Below are 19,834 nucleotides of genomic sequence, written 5' to 3'. Positions count from 1 at the left end.
GTGCGTTTTTCTGACATTATTATTAAAGCGATAGCCTGCTGGCGCTGATAAAGCAACAAGTTCCCCCGCAGTCTTCCCGCCCTAGCCTGACGGAGGCGGCGAGGGTTTTCTTACCTGGCGACAGAGACAGCTCCCCAGCCGAGCTTAGCTTTGCCAGAGCCCCCAAGTGGGACCTGAGCAGGGGGGGCAAGGGAGCGACGCGCAGGCTGGGCTATTTTTAGAAGGATACCCTGAAACTCCTCACTTTCCCTGGGAACTTTCTGTACCAAGACCCAGTGACGAGCGGTGGAGAGGCAGCTCCAGGAACCAACCACTACATAGCAGGGCAGTTGGGCAGTCACTGGCATCCTCACTCATTCATTAGAATCACGTAAGAACTCAAAAGGAAACGTGTCTCCTGGAGTGAGGACGTTTGCGTAAATCTATAGGTTCCCCCCCCCCCACCTCGGTGCCAGTTGCTTTGTCTCCTGTAGTCGCCAAGGTGGTTGAAGAGTTTAAGCTTGCGGATATTGCAAAGGGTTATTAGATTCATAAGTCACACCAAGTGGTGGGCGATCCACTGAGCAAAGCCGAACTTCTCACATGATGACTTCAAACAAGACACATTACCTTCCAGCATCTGTTGGGGAGACGGGATTTTAAGACACTTGAGTCTCCAGGACAGCAAAGGCACAATGGTGAGTAGCAATAAACCCTGCATTATAATTGAAAAATCTTGACATGTTGCTTAACAACGGGCACACCACAGCTCTTCCGGGCATTCCACACGCCAAAGAACAGCAGCTATTCAGGCCAGGAGAATCGTTTTGGTTTTTTTTTTTTTTTCATGTGGTGCAACTTTAATTGGAATCATTTGAGATTTAACATAGCAATGTGGAACTGCGTGGAACAAACTTGGAGCTGGAGAGGGGTGTGTGTGTGTGTGTGTGTGTGTTATATTGGCTGTTCAGGGCTGATGCTCCTCTCCCAGCTTCCCTGCATTTCATTCTTTGCCTCTCTGTGTGGTGTATGAGCGTATTCTATGATTTATATATGGGCATGTAATTGACATCCGCGAGGGGATTAATTTCCATCTAAAAACAATAATGTGATTAGAGAGTGGGGCTGTGGTGGAGTGGGGGGTAAGGACTGGGAATTTGGGTGTAAATGGGGGTGGGGTTGGTGGGAGAAAAATAAGTCAGGAGAGCTTATCACTGATAACGAAATGGGTAATCATCTCATAGAAGAAAAGGGTCTCGTTAACATGTGATCAACTATTAACAGGATGGCTTTGGCAAAGCCGTCCGCACGTGACAAAACGTAAGGAAGTGGAAGAAACCGTCCAGAGCAATATCAAGTACCACTTAATTAGAGAATTTTTTTTAGCCTTTTCCTTCCGCTGCTCCCTGTGTGTGTAATCGAGGAGAGCCGAGTTCATTCAGCACCTTGGACAGAGCCGCCGGGTTTGTCAGAGGTGGTGGTACTCCAGGTAGCCGGCTTGGCCCCACGGGAAAGCCAGCCCCGTGTCGCCCTTCAGAAGCGTCTTTTCTAAGGTTCAGCTCACACTGAAATCGGGGCTGAAGAGTCGGATTTTGGAGCAGAGCATTTGGAAAGCGAACCCGTTTGGTCCCCTCATTGAGCTCGCTGAAGTTGGCTTCCTAGCGGTGTAGGCTGGAATAGACTCTGGGCAAAGCTCCGGGTTGGTATACTGGGTTAACTTTGGGAAATGCAAGTGTTTATCTCCAGGATCTAGCCACCGGGGTGGTGTAAGCCGCAAAGAAGGTAAGCACCGGGGCGGGGACCCCGCAACCCCAATTCTTGAGCTATTTTGATACTCGAGCTTCCCAAGAGGACCGCCTGGTGGAGGGGAGGAGGTAGAGAGGTGGAGAGGGGTTTTGTTTCTGGGTATCTGCCCAGTTTGGATTGCCCTAGGTGAGAGCCTTAGGGGTAAAGAGAGAAAGGGGGGAATTATGCGGTCTTCCTGTGAACATAATGAGTTTAGTTAACTTGGACCTGCAAATGTCTGATTTCAAAATGTAAGATTCCTCCCTCTTTCTCTCTCCTTCATCTCCCTCTTTTTCCGTTCTCTTTGCGGGTGTGTGTGTGTGTGTGTGTGTGTGTACAGTAGATTCATTACTAATTATGAACCTTTTACACAACATTCGATTTTCTAAATTTTTACTTTGTACCATTTAGAATAATGAGGCGGTGGAGGTTATGTGCGGTGAGGAAAGAGGAGGTTGAGGTTGGGGAGAGGGTAGGAGGTAACGTTAAATTTCCAACACAAAATGAATCAAGGTAATTTCAGCTCCTCTAGTGAGAAGGATTCATTCTGTATCCCTCCCTCCCTCCCTCCCTCTCCCTGCCTCCTTCTCGCCCCCCCCCTACTTCCTCCACCCCGCCCCCTCTCCTCCAGCCTCCATCCCTTCCTTATTCTATCTCTTCCCCTCCACCGCCCGCACGCTTCCCTGGATGTTTCTTTTCCTTTTCCCTCCTCCCTCCCCACGAGTTTCGGACGCTGCCCTAGAGGTTCTCCCGCTTTCTCTAGGGAAGGGGAACCGCGGAGACTGCGCTCCGCTCCCCTGCCTGGCCGGATGCCTCCCTGAGCCCAAGTCCGAGTCAGTCGGGGTAACTAAGGAAAGGGAGGGGGGGGCTCTGCTTGGGAGGAGAAGGTCCCTCTTCAGGGCCAAAGAGCCTGGAAGAGGGCCGGGGAGGGGACCCTGGCAGCTGGAGAAGGACGCTCCGTGCGCCGGCGGTGCGGAGCCGCCAATCAGCTGGGCGTGCAGCCGGCCGGGCCGCCGCGAGGAGCTCCGGGAGGCGGGGGAGGAGGGCGGCCGCCTCGCCGCGGGGCCGCCGCCGCCGCTGCCGCACGAGTGGGCCGGGCGGGGGGCGGAGGAGATCGAAGCTGCTCAGAGCCTCCCAGCTTTCCGTTCCACCGCCCCCGCCTCATCCCGAGGGGCCCTGGAGCGGCTGGAGCGCGCGGCAGCTGGTCCTCCCCCATCTCCTCTGGGAGCCTTGGGACTTGGGCGTCTGGCTCGGAGGAAGGGGGGGGGGGGTGAAGGAGGGGGCACCGACCTGTCCACACCCCTACCACCCTCAGCCCACTCCTTCCCGGGGCCCTTTGTTCCAGCCGCGGAGCCCAGCCCGGGCCGTTTTCTACCCCAGGAGGGCTTGGGCGTCCTGGACTCCTCCTTCCCGGATCAGTCCTTCTTAATTAAGAGGCTAAGGCTCGGGGTGGGGGGGTTGGGGATGGTTGGGGGGAGCGTAGCGTAGGGGGAAAGCCTATTTCCGAAACTCTAAGACGTGCTCTGCTTAGCGAGCCCAAGAAAGAATCCCCACGCTGCCCAGGTGAAAAGGATGGATTCGCAGGCAACGGCGAGGATATTGTGGCGACTTAGAAGGGGAAATAAAAATAAATAAATAAATAAATGAAAGCCAGGCGCTGGGATCCGATGGCGGTGATAGGCTGCTCGGCACACAAAGGGAGAGCGTAGGGCAGGGTTTACGGAGCCGGCCTGCAAGCGAGTGGAGCACAGATTGTTCCGAGATCCAGTCGTTTTCTCTCAGTCACAGCTACGCGCAAAGGAGGGAATGGGAGGGGCGGGGCGGGGAGCGGGGTGGGCGGGACAGGGCTCGGGGGCGTGGGGATTTCTGATCAGTCTGATGCAATTCCAAGCGTGCTGCAAAGGAACTCCAAGGAGCCGCATCACCATCACCACCCACCCTTCCCAGATGGTGCTGTTTTAAATACGGATCTACAGGGCTGAAACGCAGAACTGGGAGATTTATTGCAAAATCCAGAGAAGCGGGGGGAGCAACAGGGAAGGGTGGGCAGAATTTAAAGGTGCAACGCTTGCTTTCCCCCAGTCAAGCGACAACCAGTCGCATCTCTCTCTCTCTCTCTCTCTCTCTCTCTCTCTCTCTCTCTCTCTCTCTCTCTCTCTCTCTCTCTCTCTCTCTCTCTCTCTCTCTCTCTCTCCCACCCCACCCCCCTCCTCCGTCTGCCAATCTCTGGATTCTAATTCACCCAGGAAGAGGTGTAAATATTGTGACATTTTGAGGCATCTTGATGGATGAGGGGAAAAAAGCATCTGTCACTCTAAAATTGTAGAGTTCCCTCTCCTCTCTAGATGCCTTGCTAGCGAATACTCGCTGCTGCCTAATACAGTTGCTAGGGTTCGAATGAATGCATCCTTCAGGGAATATTATCCTTTTAGTCGACTTGCCAATTTATCTGACAGCGGAAGTGAGAAAATTGTAGATTTCACGTCTCTGGGAGACAAGGAGGGGAAATGCTTGACAGTCTCATTCTTTTAACTTCGAGATTTGTAACAACTTAAACCTCAAAAGTGTCACGTCATCCCCTCTCTCTCACACACACACATCCTGGACTTGTGAGATAAAATGGTTTCACCTAAAGTGTCCTGGAAATGGATGTCACTTTAAGAATGGTACACCTGGTAGTCACTGTTTATGTATATTTACATAGAGCTTCTCAGTAGGAAGGCAAGATAATTCCATAGTCCTCTTTGACATCAGGCAGATTAGAAGGTGATAAGAACAGGGGAATTAATAGGAAGGGGGATATTTTTAACCTAAAAGTAATAATAATAACAGTAACCTGGCTTACTTTTGCGCCCCCTGGTCTTGCATATTTCTGTGTGAGATTTTGGTTTGGTCTCGCTCCCCCAATGGAATATATCAGTATTAATTCAGGTGAAAATATATTCATCCTGCCTGTGTCATTTTTCAGTGTCATTGATAGTAAGACCTACAACACAGCAGTTTTTGGAGGAATATCTGAAAAGGCTTTGCAAAGCAGATAAGTGGGAGGTATCCCTATGACACTCTCTTTGCATTTTCACTGGACTGAACCAGAAAACTAGTTGTTTTTAAATATTACCTAATTTATATGGTCAAGGCAGTAAATGGGGATTTTAAAAACAAGTTTGTTTGTGGGTTTTTTGTTGTTGTTGTTGGCTTGAAAAATATCACTTGTCAATTGCCTATCAGGGTACATTGGAAAGATGACATTTAAAAGATCTAAAATCAATCCAACATGCATAAGCTTTTCATTCATTTGCTAGACTCCCTCACTATCACATCTCTAATCTAAATTCTTAATAAGAGGAGAAGCTACTGAATTTAGCTTCTTTCCTTTTCCTGGCCTGTCCTCTAGGGGAAGCTTTAGTAAGAAACAACATTCCCAAATCAGGCAATGTGAGAGGCAAAGGCCTGGATGACCACAAAAGAGCTGATCGGCCACAAAAGTAAAAATAAAAATAAGTAAAAAATGAGACAAAGTCCGCATTGAGGCATAACTTATAAAGGATTTTTATTTTTAATTCTGTGATTGAGGGACCAGGCTCCAACTTGTTCAAATAACATTCCCTCTATCCAATTGCTTACAATCTGTCAGTTAAAATGATGTCTAACTGAACATATTTTTTTTATAAAATATACTTCTACCAAATGCCAGTGAAGCTAATTTTTGCTTTTAATTAAGACAGACTAATCCAACCATTTAAATGATTCTAACGAATATGAATTGATATCATCTGATTTTAAAATTTTGCTTAAAACTAAATTTGTTCTGTAAAGCACTGACTTGCCAGAAAAATATCTATTTTTGAAGCTTTCTCTTCACTCTGTGGATAATTTAATGAGTTGCCTATTTTAATTTTACAACTGCTACCTCAGAAGTATCTCAGATTATCTTTCTTTTGGCTGGTATCTTTCTCTGCTGAACTGCTACTGCTGTATGTGTGTGTCTGTGTATCCTAGTGGATTTAACAAGCAGTTAGTCTCTTAAATTTATATGCCATAATCCATGTAAAGAACAGGGAGTAGTACTTAATATATAAAAATAAACATTAACAGTTAGTGAGAGCTTACCGTTTATTGCATCTTAAGGAAATGGAGAGGGGGGATGCCTCTATGGGCGAAAGATTAAGTTCTTGAACAACAACAACCACAACAAAATTTCTTTCTCTCTTTGGCTTAAGAGTTATATTTTTTTTTAAATGAAATCTTTCTTCTTTTACTCTGGAAGTTAAAGCTACTGCTTTAACGAGTGTTTCTTGAGAAAGATACACATGTCCCATAGAGGCTAACACCCCAAAACCCCACAGTGCAAAAATCAAGATGTTAATTCTTTCTCCCTGCCTTCATTCTCATTCGGCAATTTCTGGAATGCTCATTCTGAGTTTCTTAAAAATTCAGATTGACTTTTTCTCTCTTTTTTTTTCTAACATTCTAAAAGAGTTGTGTAAAGGATTCCGTGATAATGCAGATTTTATTTATATTTCCTAGTAACAGTAGTTTATAGGCACAGAGTGCTTCCAAACCTCTTTACAGGTTTCTTTATTTAATGTCTTCAGCAATTGTGTGGGACAGGAATCATCAGTCACCTTTCACTGATGAGAAAACTCAGGCCCAGAGTTACCTAAGAACACATTGCCAGTAAGAGGTGAAGACTGACTCGGAATCTATTTCTTCGAATGTTTCTCTCCAGACCAGGTCTCAAACCCTGTTTTGATTGCCTTAATTAAAAAAAATAAAAAAAGTGATCTACAAAGCATTTCCCAAATTTTGCAGGCAAAAATGAAAAGTTTTAACCAGCCATTCTTTCACTCTTTCATTCTTCCACACTTAGAGAGTCAAAGAAGGAAGGAATCTTCCTGGTGCTGACCCAACAGCTAAGGCACAATCACTAATTCCCCCCAAAACAACACAGAGAAAAAGAAGAGCCAAAGCCGAGAAGCACTTACTTTTTACCCATGAGTCATAGAATCTGAGGGCTGGGAAGGTTCTCTGAGGTCACGACCCCGCACATATCTGACGCATGAATTCATGCTGACTTGTTTCCTTGGAACTCTCTGGAACTTGATGCCAGTTTTGGATGCCTGGGATCTTGCTTACCTTGGTAGATATGCTGACACCTAAGGGAATCATGAGTTCGATTAGCCATTTCCCACTTGGCCCAAGAGGTATACTTTCTATAGACTCTTAACATTTATAATTTTATTTCATAAGCATTCATTGACAAGCTATTGTGTGCCAGGAGTATGGAGATTCAGCAATGAGCAAAACTGAGTGGTACCTATCGTAGTGGAGCCTACAGCTTAGGGTCTTGATTGGTCCTTTAATTTGCTCTGCTCCCCAGAAGGGGGAAGACTTTTGGAGTCTTACCTTTTTAGGAGAACACAGTGAGCCAGATTAAAAGCCTGAGTTCAAGCTTTGCTCCCAACCAGTTGTCAATAGCTGGAAAAATCAGTTAGTCTCTCTCAATCTCTATTTCCTCACACATATGAGGAGGATGTCCTCAGGGTAAACTCTAAATATCATTTTAGCTCTAAGTTTGGATGATATGCTAGATAACTATTTCTTGATGGAAAATCATCCTAACTTTTGATGATTTACAATTTTTTGGTGCCGTCAACTGGTGAAGAAAACATTATGAAAAATCAAAGCCGCTTATTTGAACCCAGCATAGAAAGAATCTAAATATTGAACCTATCGTTCTGAGGCATGATAGCTTGGAAAGTATTAATTTGAACAATGTTCTCAAAGGTCCACAGATTATATTTGAAAGTGCTAAGCTGAGAGACTCACTATCTCATGCCTACTTTCTTTGTGCAGAAAGAAGTTCTAATTTTTCAGTCATTTCCTTTTGAAATCCAAGATAATACTTCCTGAAATTGTCTGGGCTTCATGAATAATGCATTATAAACACATGATAATAGATAATTAAATAGACCAACCAGGAGAAACATGAAAGGTAGTTGGTAGCCCAATGATTGCAGAAGGTGCGTAGGCATTTTGACATCCAGGAAATGCTATAGATCCATCCTTAGCTACCAGTAACTCAGCCCAGTGGAGATAATTAAGAAAAACTGTGGGTGTAGAAAGGCTGCAAGCCATTCCCTGGGATTGGCTGCATTGCTGCAGTGGTTCAAAAACAATTGGCACAGCCGCCTACACTGGACGTAATTGCCCTTTGATGAGGCAGCTATTGACTTTTACAAAGATGCCATATTTAAAATAACTTCTGATGTACTAGGCATGACAAACATCATCCTTGAATTCTATTTTAGACAATGGCAAAATATATTTCAAAGAATTAATTTAAAAATAAAAAGCTAGTCTAGTTTCTAAAAAACCAGCAGTTTAGCAACCTGTGACCTCTGAATTCAACAGCTCAGTTTGAACCTAGGAGATGCATGTGGCCTAGATGAGACATTTGGACCAGTTGTGGTCATTTCTGGACTACCACAGGTGGCAGAAGGTGCTCTACTAATATTTAACCTCTGAGTGAATGTCCAAGGCACTCTAAAATCTTCTCACCCTGGAAAAGGGGAATCTAATCAATTGTCCTAAATAGCAAGAAAAAAAAAAAATAATGCTCTGTGATCTTTGTGCCCACAGTGCATGTTAGAATGTTTTGGAATTTAGAAATTTCTTCAGAATAGGCTAAATTCCAAACATATCAGAACCACAAGGAGTTGGAACTGATTTACCTTATCTCTAGCTTTAAGGAAAACTATCAACTATCTACTCTCCCGAGGTAATCAAGTGACTGTGGAAAGAAATACCCAAATTGGGTGACTATAGACAGGCTCCATAAATATCTAAAGCTTTTTTAAATATATATATATATATATTATTGATTTTTTACAGAGAGGAAAGGAGATAGAAACAACAAAGTCATTGATCAGCTGCCTCTTGCACGCCCCCTACTGGGGATGTGCCCATAACCAAGGCACATGCCCTTGACAGAAATGGAACCCGGGACCCTTCAGTCTGCAGGCTGACGCTCTATCCACTGAGCCAAACCGGTTTCGGCAATCTAAAGCTTTTTGAATAGGATATTGCAGAGTGAGTGAATGGAAAAGAGAGGGATCTCTACTGTGCATGCTCATTATGGTTCTGGTTAGTTTGGTAGAAAACAATGGTTTCTTCTGCTTTTATCTCCTCCAGTAAGAACATCTTTATCCCCCAACTTTCATAATCAGTGTTTCAGAATGGCCTTGGTATTTTTCTCCTTGGGGAATGTTAGCATGGGCTTTGTAATCACTAACCTCAACAGACTATGAAAACATCATTTTTATTGTTATTAAACTATGAAAAAGTATATGAAAATTATGATGGAATGGGACAACATTTATTTTGCATTTGCCCAGCACCAAATTCTTTGCTTTGCATTTGACATATATTAATTAAATCCCAAAGCAACTCTCTGAGATAGATTATATTCTACTTGTATACATAAGGAAACTGAGAGTTTAAGTAATTTACTCCAAATTATATAGCAAACATTAATTGGAAAAGCTAAAGTTCAACTTAAAGTTTTCTGGTTCCAAAGTCCAGTATAAAATCATGTCTCCCTCTCTAGTAGCTGCCACACAGGTTTGCTTTGGGTTTCTCATTTTTAGGTTTGCACATGCATCTTCATTCACCACAACCCTGTGAGATGTTTGAGAATCTCAAAATTAGTGGCCACAAGTGCTGTTTTAGAATTATAGTGAATCTAACTAATGAAAGACTTTCAACCCACTAATTGTCACCTATCTTTTTTGAAGTTCCATTTTCACAGTCACGAAATTGAGTGACAATATTTTTAAAAACTTCTAAGGGTCGAATAAATGAATAATAAAATCTAACTTTATTGAGTTCATCGTGGTGAGTATTTTACATTTTCATAGTTAATTGAACCCTCTCAACAATCTTTCTAGGCAGAGATTATTGTTATTCCCATTTTAAAGATAAGGAAACAGAGGCATCTGTTAACAAATTAACTATTCCTAAGTTAGCAGAGCCAATAAGTAGCAAAGCTTAACTCAAACCCAGATCCGTATATTGCAACCCCCTTTCTTTTAATCAGTAAGTGAATATGTAAATTCCTGTGTGATCTTGGCTGTTATTATTATCATTGTTGTCATGTTTAAAACACTAGTAGGAAAGATAATTTTCAGAAATAAATATATACTCGCTGAAGAGAAAGATTAGTATCTAAAATTCTTCACCTGCACATTCTTTCTTCCACTTACTTTATTTTATCAACCCAATGGATAATATCTAATTCCTTTCTTAACTTGTTTAGGGCAGTTCCAAGTTAATTGACTCCTGAGAGTTATTGAGTAAGAAATGTTATAAATTGTTTACATTAGGATGTAGAGTGTTTAGAGACCATTTCATAAATTTGCCTTTTCAAATTGTTAGTGACTATAGCACTGCAGATGCTGTGAGAAATGCCCTCTCCAGAAACACAGTGAATGACAAATCTCCAAAGCTAACATGTTGTTTACAGATATGGACAAGAAGAGGATGGACAAGCACAAAGCTAAACATAATTACAAGGCTTACACTCCCTGCTGGGGACTAAAATGTTTATTGGATTTCCTTGTGCAATTCAATGTTCTTCCTCAGAAGACTCCACTCCAAACTTGGAACTTCTTTGGAAATAGCATCTCATTTGGGAGAATGCCAAGAATTGGTGTCTGGGTCCTTTGTGTATTTGCATCAACTCAGGACTCAGAACACCAGCTCTAGAAACTAAGCTGGGACATGGTCTGGGTAAGGGAGTTACATAGCTACTTGGGCATCTTCCCGATAAATGTCATCCATCTCCCTCCTGGAAAGCAAATCCTAGAAAGATGTGGTTTTAAACGAGGGATTGGATGCATACTGGTTTAAGTCTTGGATAGCACAAGTCAGTGATTTTTGCAGAGCTGCCAAAGTCATGTAGAGAATCAAAGAAGAGTATGAATCCTTACCTTGGCTTGAGGCTCTAACTTTAGGGGAAATAATTACATAAGATCCAAGTTTAGTTTACCAGATGATTTGCAGTTCCTGAAAGGAGTCCAAATTTACAAAAAGCACCTTAGAGATGATCTAACTCATTGGCTATCCTGGTGCACTGAAATCACCTGGGTCACCCGTTCTTTTTGAGCTAAGGTCTGAATGTACTGCCAGACTTGACAAGTGGTTACAGCTAATAGCCCACTGCCCTCATTTTATTGACTGAGTAGCTGAGATGCACTGTAGTGAAGGTCTTGCAACTTCAACCACCATGTCTATGGAACTTATAGTATCTATGTGAACAAGCTTGGGCTAGTGAAGTGACTTGCCCAGGTCACATGGCCAAAAATAATAAAGTTTAAAAGAGGACTCAAATTCTCTTGACTGCTATTGACTACAATATGGGCCTTAAAATCATACTACATTGATATTTCTTCTTTTTTCCAATATAACATCTATATATATAAAAGGCTAACATGCTAAGTGTCGGATCATCCGTCTGGTCGTTATGATGCACACTGACCACTAGGGGGCAGATGCTCAACGTAGGAACTGCTGAGCTGCAGTGACTTGGCAGAGGTGGTTCTCTGGTGATCCTGAAACCAGAGAGGAGGGAGCCTGATTCCTATTTCAGTGCTGCACGATTCCACCTTTGACCACAAGGGTTATGTTGCTGGGGCACTGTTGGCCCCGAATCTGGTTTACTGCACACTTGCCTTTGCGTTCCACACCATGTAAGACAGCAACGTTACAGAGTGCCCTCTCTACTCTGGGACCCCTCAGGGGAAGTCGGAGAGCCAGTTTCAGCTCCATCCCCATAGGCCAGGCTGAGGGACCCCACCTGCTGGAGAGACCCTGCTCACTCAGCAGACTCTGGGAGGGACAACAGGAGGTTGGCACCAGGACATGTCTGGACCACCTCGCCCAGTCCTGCCCTGCCAGCCACCTTCTAATTAATTTCCTTTCAACGTGCACGAATCCATGCACCAGGTTATTAGTAAGAAAATAATGGACAGCTTGTACAAGATTTTAAGTATTTTGATTTTCAAAATGAAATGTTTTGTATCTAACTTGGATTAATTACTAAGCTGTAAGTATAATTAACAAAAATGTCAACAGCATGCTAATAAATATTAATTTTAAAATGATAGGACAAAACTAATCGTGAAGTTTCTCAACACTTCATAGTTTCTTAATGATTATTGAGGCACTAGTTAAGATGAATTGAAACCTCAAGTTTTCATTAATTCCTTTACTATTTTCTGTGTTTTGACTTAACTTCATTTGGTTCTAGATTCTTACATGATATTTGACAACAGCTTTATATATTTTTCAGTAACAAAATTCTTGTAGCTTTCTCTTTCCTCTCCCTAAAAAAATGAAATAAAAAAATTATTTATTTCCTTCAAAAAGATCAAGAAATAAGGGAGGTATTCTAAAAGTAATTGTACTTATTAAAATCCCTAGTCTTAAAAATGTTAGTTAATATTTACTCATTGAAACTTTATATTTTTTTAACCCATGTTACTTTTCAAAAAATATTCTTCAAGTCTATTTCTTTGTTCTTCATATGGTACCTATACATATAATTCCACTTTTATGATTAATTTCTATTATTAAATACTGTCCTGAAGTTGGGTTCTTTTAAACATCAATTAATTGGAGGGTAAATTAGATACTTTATAAATTCTTTATATAAATAATAACTATAAATTACCAAAATAAAAAATAATATTAGAACAAATTGGTAATTAGTCAAGCAAAGTGTAAAAAAAAAAAGAATATGTCAAACTTCTAGATATTTTTTCAGATGGTATCATGTAGGTGAGTTAGCATGATTCTCTTTAATGGAATTCAACTTATTTTTACTTACTTTAATTAGTTTTGTGAGCAGATAAAATGAAAGGCAATGGAAATTTGGTTTGCAAAGTAGTTCTAAGATGATCAACATCCACAATCTGGTTGTAATGCCATAAGAATATGTTTATTATGTGACAATGATAATTCAAATTAGCATTCAGTATAGACATAAAGCAATGAGCAATGCAACTTAACTTCAGTTGTTTATCCTGAAAACACTTTTTTAAACTAAAGATGTTAGAAATATATTACTTTTTTATTGGAAAAGTCAGAAAATACTATAGTATTGACTCACTCTCCCCAAAGTTTCTAGGAAAACTATATCTATGATATAAAAGATTCTCAATGCTAACCCACATTTGCGTGAGGCATGAAATTGGTTATAAGTTTGAGGTCTTCATTTTTCTTTTTTAAATATATTTTTATTGATTTTGTACAGAGAGGAAGAGAGAGAGATAGAGAGTTAGAAACATCGATGAGAGAGAGTCATCGATCAGCTGCCTCCTGCACACCCCCTACTGGGGATATGCCCGCAACCAAGGTACATGCCCTTGACCGGAATCGAACCCGGGACCCTTCACTCCCCAAGCCAACGCTCTATCCATTGAGCCAAACCGGTCCTGGCTGGGGTCTTCATTTTTCTAATTCAATATGAAGGCTGTCTTGAGGAAAACTGACTGTGGTCTGAATTTGCATCCCAAAATATTTTTAATTTGTATGATGTAATCAACATCTGACTTTAAAATTTGATATTTCAGGCCATACACACTGTCACCTCACATACATTGTCCCCTCTCCCAGGTCATGACTACTGTCCAAACAGAGAAAAATGAGTTTCCCTGAGTACGTATATGCAATGACTAAAAATTTTTAAAATATATATTTATTGATTTCAGAGAGGAAGGAGAGGGAGAGAGAGATAGAAACATCAATGATGAGAGAGAATCACTGATTAGCTGCCTTTTACTGGGGATCAAGCCCACAACCTGGGCATGTGTCCTAACCAGGAATTGAACCTACCTCCTGTTTTGTAGGTCACTGTATAACCACTGAGCCATGCCCAGAAGCATGAGGAAGAAGGAGGGAGGAGGAGAGGGATGTCTTGGAATTTAAATGCATGTGCTCCCCCATTCATTTCTCATTTTACCCCATCTCTCTATCCCTCTATCCTCAACTTCATGAAGCATTGTATTTGTCCTGTCCATCTGCATCAACATCACCTTTTCTTAGGTTCAGCTAGACTCACCACTCTGTGGTGCCCTGCACTGATAAACTAAGGGTCCAGAAGTTCCTACTTACAGCAAACACTCTTGTTCATCTTTTGGTCTCAGAATCCCTTGACAACTTCTCAAAATAATATTATGCAGGGGAAATAAATGTTCTCCTCTCTTACCCACTATCTTTTTTGAGTGCTGATTCTGTTCCATGTCTGGCCTAATTTCTTCTTGGAACTACCTGCTTGATTTTGCAGTTACCATTGAATACCCTAAACATGTCCTGAACTGGCAGCCATGAATAGTGGGAATGGCATGATCTGCTGATCCCATGCTTTCAGCTAGGCTATCAAGAATTAGAAGGCCCAAACTCTTTGGTCACTTTGGATTGTGAGATCATAATGGAGCTGTACCTGACAAGTGAAATAATCAGGTAAACTTAATGCTGGGTATCATGCAGTTTATAATAATTCTATTTTATGGACCTCAACTTAGTCTTATACTATTCTAATTAGGTTTTTTTTTTTTTTGGGGGGGGGGAAGGGGGGAACCCAATGGTTGAATTTAGAAAAAAGTTTAAACTTTTTGTAGACCTTACCTTCTGAAATAAATTATGCATCAAAATAAACACGAACAAAATTACATTAAAATTACATCAAATTAAATACTATCCAATTTAACAATTGAAGGCCCACAACTTGAGAAATTAAATGGAGTACAATTTTTTTTAAAGTAAAAGAAGCAAACTCAAATGCCCCAATCAAGATGTTTATTTTGAAAAACACTTCCTCTAAATACTAAGGTTATCATAGAAGATATAACTTTAACATAAAGGCTCATCTTTTTATGAAACAACTACTTCTGTCTCCAAGTTGCAAGAGGATTTGTCCATCTGATTGAATCTTCCCTTTAGTTTTTCCCAACAGCTGTGTTCAGATAATTCATGACTCCCATGTTTCCTGAGTCCTGGATAATTTCACACATATGTCTAGTTTGGGACTCCACATTTTCAGAAGAATATGGAGATCTTGGAGGAAGTCCAGGGTAGACCAAGGGAAAGATTAATGCATTGGAAGTTGGAGTTTATGAAGAAAGGTTGTGAGATCCGATTTCTTGCTATGAGAAAAGTCTGAGTGGTGACTTAATAGCACAAGGAGGTTAGTAAGCAGCTGTTCTCCATCTTCACTAAGGTTGGATGAAATGTAATAAGGTATAAATTACAACGAGAACAAAAATGTGTTACAAGTGGGAACTTCCAAGCACTAGAATTGCTGGATTCTTAGAAAGGTCCTCAGAAAAAGGATGAGTGGTCTACTTCCCTGATCTGCAATGATAGGCCCGTGAGTCGTGAGGAGATGAGATAATCTCTTGAGATCTCTTTTGAATCCACTGTTTTATAACGACCTAATCATACTTGGAAAAGTTATTTGCCTGAACTGTCTCATTTTCTCTCTACCAATCCCTCCACCTCCATCCCTTTGTCCTTTGTCCATTTTTGTAAAACATTGCTAATCAGGGTAATAAAAGCACTGATCAAGGTGGTGGGCCCTTCCAGGTTTGGGAACAAGTTTCTTGTCCATCACTACTACCCCCTGGCCACGAGGAGCATGCTGATGCTCATCTTCCTATACACCAAACCTACGGCAAAACAAAATTCCTACCTTTAATTGACAAGTGGCCTAAGTGGATTCAAAGACAAGTCTTATATTCTAGAAATTGAGGCCCTACAGAGTTTAAATATATTTTATTCATCTGCCTGTATCATGGTCAATAGAATAGTGTCTGGCTGTAAGGTGCTCAGCAAGTTTTCATCATTTGAAGGACTGTAGTTATGAAGGCATTAAACTGGAGGTAAACTGCCATTGAAAGAGTCAAGAGTTTCAGATGTTTCCAAATGATTCTGAATGCTAGACCACTGGTTGGCAAATTGCTCTGTTGACTAATAAGTTTGCTGACCACTGTGCTAGACAAATCTAAAGGCCAATCTTTGCTACCACACATATGCTGTGGGAGATTTTATTTCCACCATGGCTGTGCTATCTAGAGGACTTGCACAAGAGAGCCAGTTGCACATCCTGCCCAGGTCCTTCATCAAAAAGACCATCAAAGATAGGCACTCAGTTGGTTGGGCATCACCCTGCACATGGAAGGATTGTCAGTTCAATTTCTGGTTTGAGGCACATGCCCCAGCTGTGGGTTCAATCCCCACTGTGGGGCATTCCAAAAGCAGCCTGATCTATATATTGATGTTTCTCTCTCTCCTCCTCTTTCTCCCCTCTCTCTAAAAATTAAAGATCTAAGAAAAAAGAGAAAGAAATAAGAAGGAAAGAAAGAAAGAAAGAAAGAAAGAAAGAAAGAAAGAAAGAAAGAAAGAAAAAAAGAAAAAAAGAAAGATACTGTGTAGATTCAGAATCACATGAAAAGAGGCCGAATTCTTTTTTTTTTTTTTTTTAATATATTTTATTGATTTTTTACAGAGAGGAAGGGAGAGAGATAGAGAGCTAGAAACATTGATGAGAGAGAAACATCGACCAGCTGCCTCTTGCACTCCCCCTATCAGGGATGTGCCCGCAACCAAAGTACATGCCCCTGACCGGAATCGAACCTGGGACCTTTCAGTCCGCAGACCGACGCTCTACCGCTGAGCCAAACCGGCTTCGGCAAAAGAGGCCGAATTCTTTTTTCTTTTTTAAATATATTTTTACTGATTTTTTTTTACAGAGAGGAAAAGAGAGGGGTAGAGAGTTAGAAACATCGATGTGAGAGAAACATAGATCAGCTGCCTCTTGCACACACACACCCTCCCCTACTGGGGATGTGCCCGCAACCAAGGTACATGCCCTTGACCAGAATCAAACCAGGGACCTTTCAGTTCGCAGGCCGAAGCTCTATCCACTGAGCCAAACCAGTTTCGGCTGAATTCTTAATATAATTCTTTAATATGACTTTGGGAATTTCAGTTATTATTTTTTTTCTAAATTATGTTTTTGCAAACCTTCCTAGCTTTCTCTATGAAGAATACAAAATTTAATGTTAGAAAATCTCTTACCCCGATCACCACACAACCTCAAAAATAAGGTAATCTGCTCTTTATAATCTGTTTCAATGTCCTAAAACCCTTTGGTTTAAACTTCCTAATTCTTCCCATGGCGTTTCTCCCAGTAAAACCAACAAACACCACAATCATTTATCATTGTCAGCTCTAACTTTTGTCCTACGTCCACAATTACATCCCGTTTGATCATGCTTACAGGAACATCACAAGGAGTAAACGAGTGTATTCTTCACCATTCATTTTTAAATGTTCTCGGAAAATCTGGTAATGTGGAGGGTTACAAATTGATGACTCTCGTGTGTTTGGGGGTTCGTCTCAGTTGTTGTGTAATGGCTTTTTTGCTGAATTTCTTGATCCAGCTATTACTCCCAGATGGGACCGATGTTTTACCTTCTTGTCTATCCTTCTAATCTTGGCCCTTCTAGCATTGTTTTCCCATGGCTCCTTTCTTTTGTTTGTAACTAATGGCCATGCCTGGTTACATAGTTCCAGTAACAGGTGTTGACCAATTGGGACACATTTGAGGAGGCTATGGAGCTGTCCTGATGATACATTAAAAGCTTGTGGAGGAGTACACCTCACGTGATGGTGCCATCTAATGAACTGGGATATGATTTCTCCCCTGAGATTTTTCTCAGGACAGTACTCACTTAGTAATTTGGAGGACTGTGCGTGACATAGCTCAGTGTTGGATTGGGCCTTTGACATCATCCAGCATGAATTTTGAAAATACCTTTGCCACTCTGCTCAGCAGGAGAGTTTTCTGTTTGCTTATTGTTTTCCTTATGCTAATTACTTACTCCAATTTTCAGCAGTTTTTGAGGTCAATTAATTTGATTCCAGACAACTCTTTTTTCCTTTTGTTTTGCAAGGAGACTGAAGGCAGCAGTAACTAGGAAGCCTAAATAAACATAATTAAACATAGATGCTTATAGTGATACTAAAACTGACCTCAGCCAATTAAAATTATTAATAGAAAAAAGTATGTCAATGTCAAATCTGAGCTTACTGCCCCTGTTCCCACATGGATAATGAAGATAAGTATATATTTCCTGACAAGAATAGATGGGAATTCACATTTTTTTTAATCCTCAACTTTGTCTTTCTAGGGTTAGCATTTTTTATTAGACCATAATAAAAAATAAGGAAAGGTCAAAATTCAAAATTAGCCGGGACTGGTTTGACTCAGTGGATAGAGTGTGGGCCTGTGGACTGAAAGGTCCCGGGTTCGATTCCGGTCAAGGGCATGTACCTTGGTTGTGGGCACATCTCCAGTGGGGGGTGTGCAAGAGGCAGCTGGTCGATGTTTCTCTCTCATCGACGTTTCTAACTCTCTGTCCCTCTCAATTCCTCTCTGTGTAAAATCAATAAAATATATTAAAAATAAATAAATAAATAAATAAATAAAATTTAAAAAAATTCAAAATTAATTTTTAAGCCCCCAACGTGAAATAGGGAGCATTTTCTTTTCAAGCAGTGAAGCTTTTCGTCAGCATCACCATGGGAAAATAATTTGTAAAAAGTTTGACTTTAGACCTTGAACATTCTAGATGTTACCTGAATTAAACAAATAAAAAACATTTAGAATTCCATGTAAGGCACTGGTACAACTTTAGTTCATCTTGGTGTCATTGCTTTTGAATTTAAGATGCACTTTTAAAGCAAGTGTTTTAAGTCTGGTAAAACACTATAATTACAACTCAAAGTTTGTAAGCACTCAGAAATGTCAAGAGGTCTGATTCATGAGAAGGTTTATCTAAATTGGCAGTTGATCTTTTTTAAAAAAATTTCTAAATATTCCTGCTACTTCTGACTCCTCTGCCGTTTCCTCAGTGAAACTGCACCACACACTGGAAAGTAAAGATACAAACATTTATTTGAATAATGTCAAGGAAAAGTAGAAAGAAGATTGGCCACAGACACAACCAGAGTCTCAGAAATGAGAACACTTTTTTCTTCTCCTCCTCCTCCTCCTCCTCCTCCTCCTCCTCCTCCTCCTCCTCCTCCTCCTCCTCCTTCTTCAGCAGAAATGCAGATGTGGCAATGTGAACTGAGCAGGTAAAAGATTGGCCATCATTTCTAATCCAGCAGCATTGAGAAGGCTACTAAGATTCCTGCTGTCCACTTGCCAGATATTTTTCAGGAAGGAAGTAAATTGCAACTGAACTTAAAAACCTGGAGGAGCCGAAGCTGGTTTGGCTCAGTGGTAGAGCATCGGTCTTCGGACTGAAAGGTCCCAGGTTCGATTCAGGTCAGGGGCATGTACATTGGTTGTGGGCACATCCCCGGTGGGGGGTGTGCGGGAGGCAGCTGGTCGATGTTTCTCTCTCATCGACATTTCTGGCTCTCTATCTCTCTCCCTTCCTCTCTGTAAAAAAATCAATAAAATATATTAAAATAAAAAACAAAACCCGGAGGAAAGAACTCATTTTCAAGCAAACGTAAAGCTGGAGAGTGAGCATCGGTTTGAAGCTATCATAAAGTTTAATAAACACACACACACACACACACACACACACCACACACAAAGTTTAGGGTAGGACTCTTCTTGTGTTTTATAAAGTAGTACAAGTATTTTTTATTTACTTATAAAGCCAGCCTCTTAAATGGTTTCACAATATTAAAAGGAACTGTGTCTGCATTCAGCCCACACACCTGGGAATCAATATAGAGGTTCTTTGAGGGGGGCAAGCCCAGATTCATGCCCTCTGTCCTTTATTGCTTCTGGCTAGCCTGCATATTTCACATACATTGACTGTTCCCTAATAAACATCACCATCTGTGCAGTTGGGGAATTTGTATTGGTCATGTGTTCCGTCAAGTTGACAGAGGTGCAAAGCTAAATGTGTAACACTCTAAGAATATGCGTATATTTGAATAATTTGACTCTTCGGTCCAACAATTTGCCAAGATGCTCTGGATGATC

At 41.2% G+C, this 19,834-nt stretch overlaps 1 protein-coding gene across 1 annotated transcript in view; it reads left to right on the top strand.

Moving 5' to 3' along the window:
* The first annotated feature begins 462 nt into the window (after nucleotides 1-462).
* BDNF (brain derived neurotrophic factor) overlaps nucleotides 463-19,834 on the top strand; it is a 55,634-nt gene continuing 36,262 nt past the window's right edge. The window contains exon 1 of the mRNA XM_084893684.1: nucleotides 463-677. Within this exon, the coding sequence (XP_084749810.1) occupies nucleotides 675-677 (3 nt within the window). The 5' untranslated portion in view covers nucleotides 463-674. The remainder of the gene's footprint in view (nucleotides 678-19,834) is intronic.

This window comes from Pipistrellus hanaki (assembly GCF_964339955.1).
Source record: "Pipistrellus hanaki genome assembly, chromosome: 9".
Taxonomy (NCBI): domain Eukaryota; kingdom Metazoa; phylum Chordata; class Mammalia; order Chiroptera; family Vespertilionidae; genus Pipistrellus; species Pipistrellus hanaki.
Note: the sequence above shows the minus strand (reverse complement) of the source record. Positions and strands in the feature narration are given on the sequence as shown.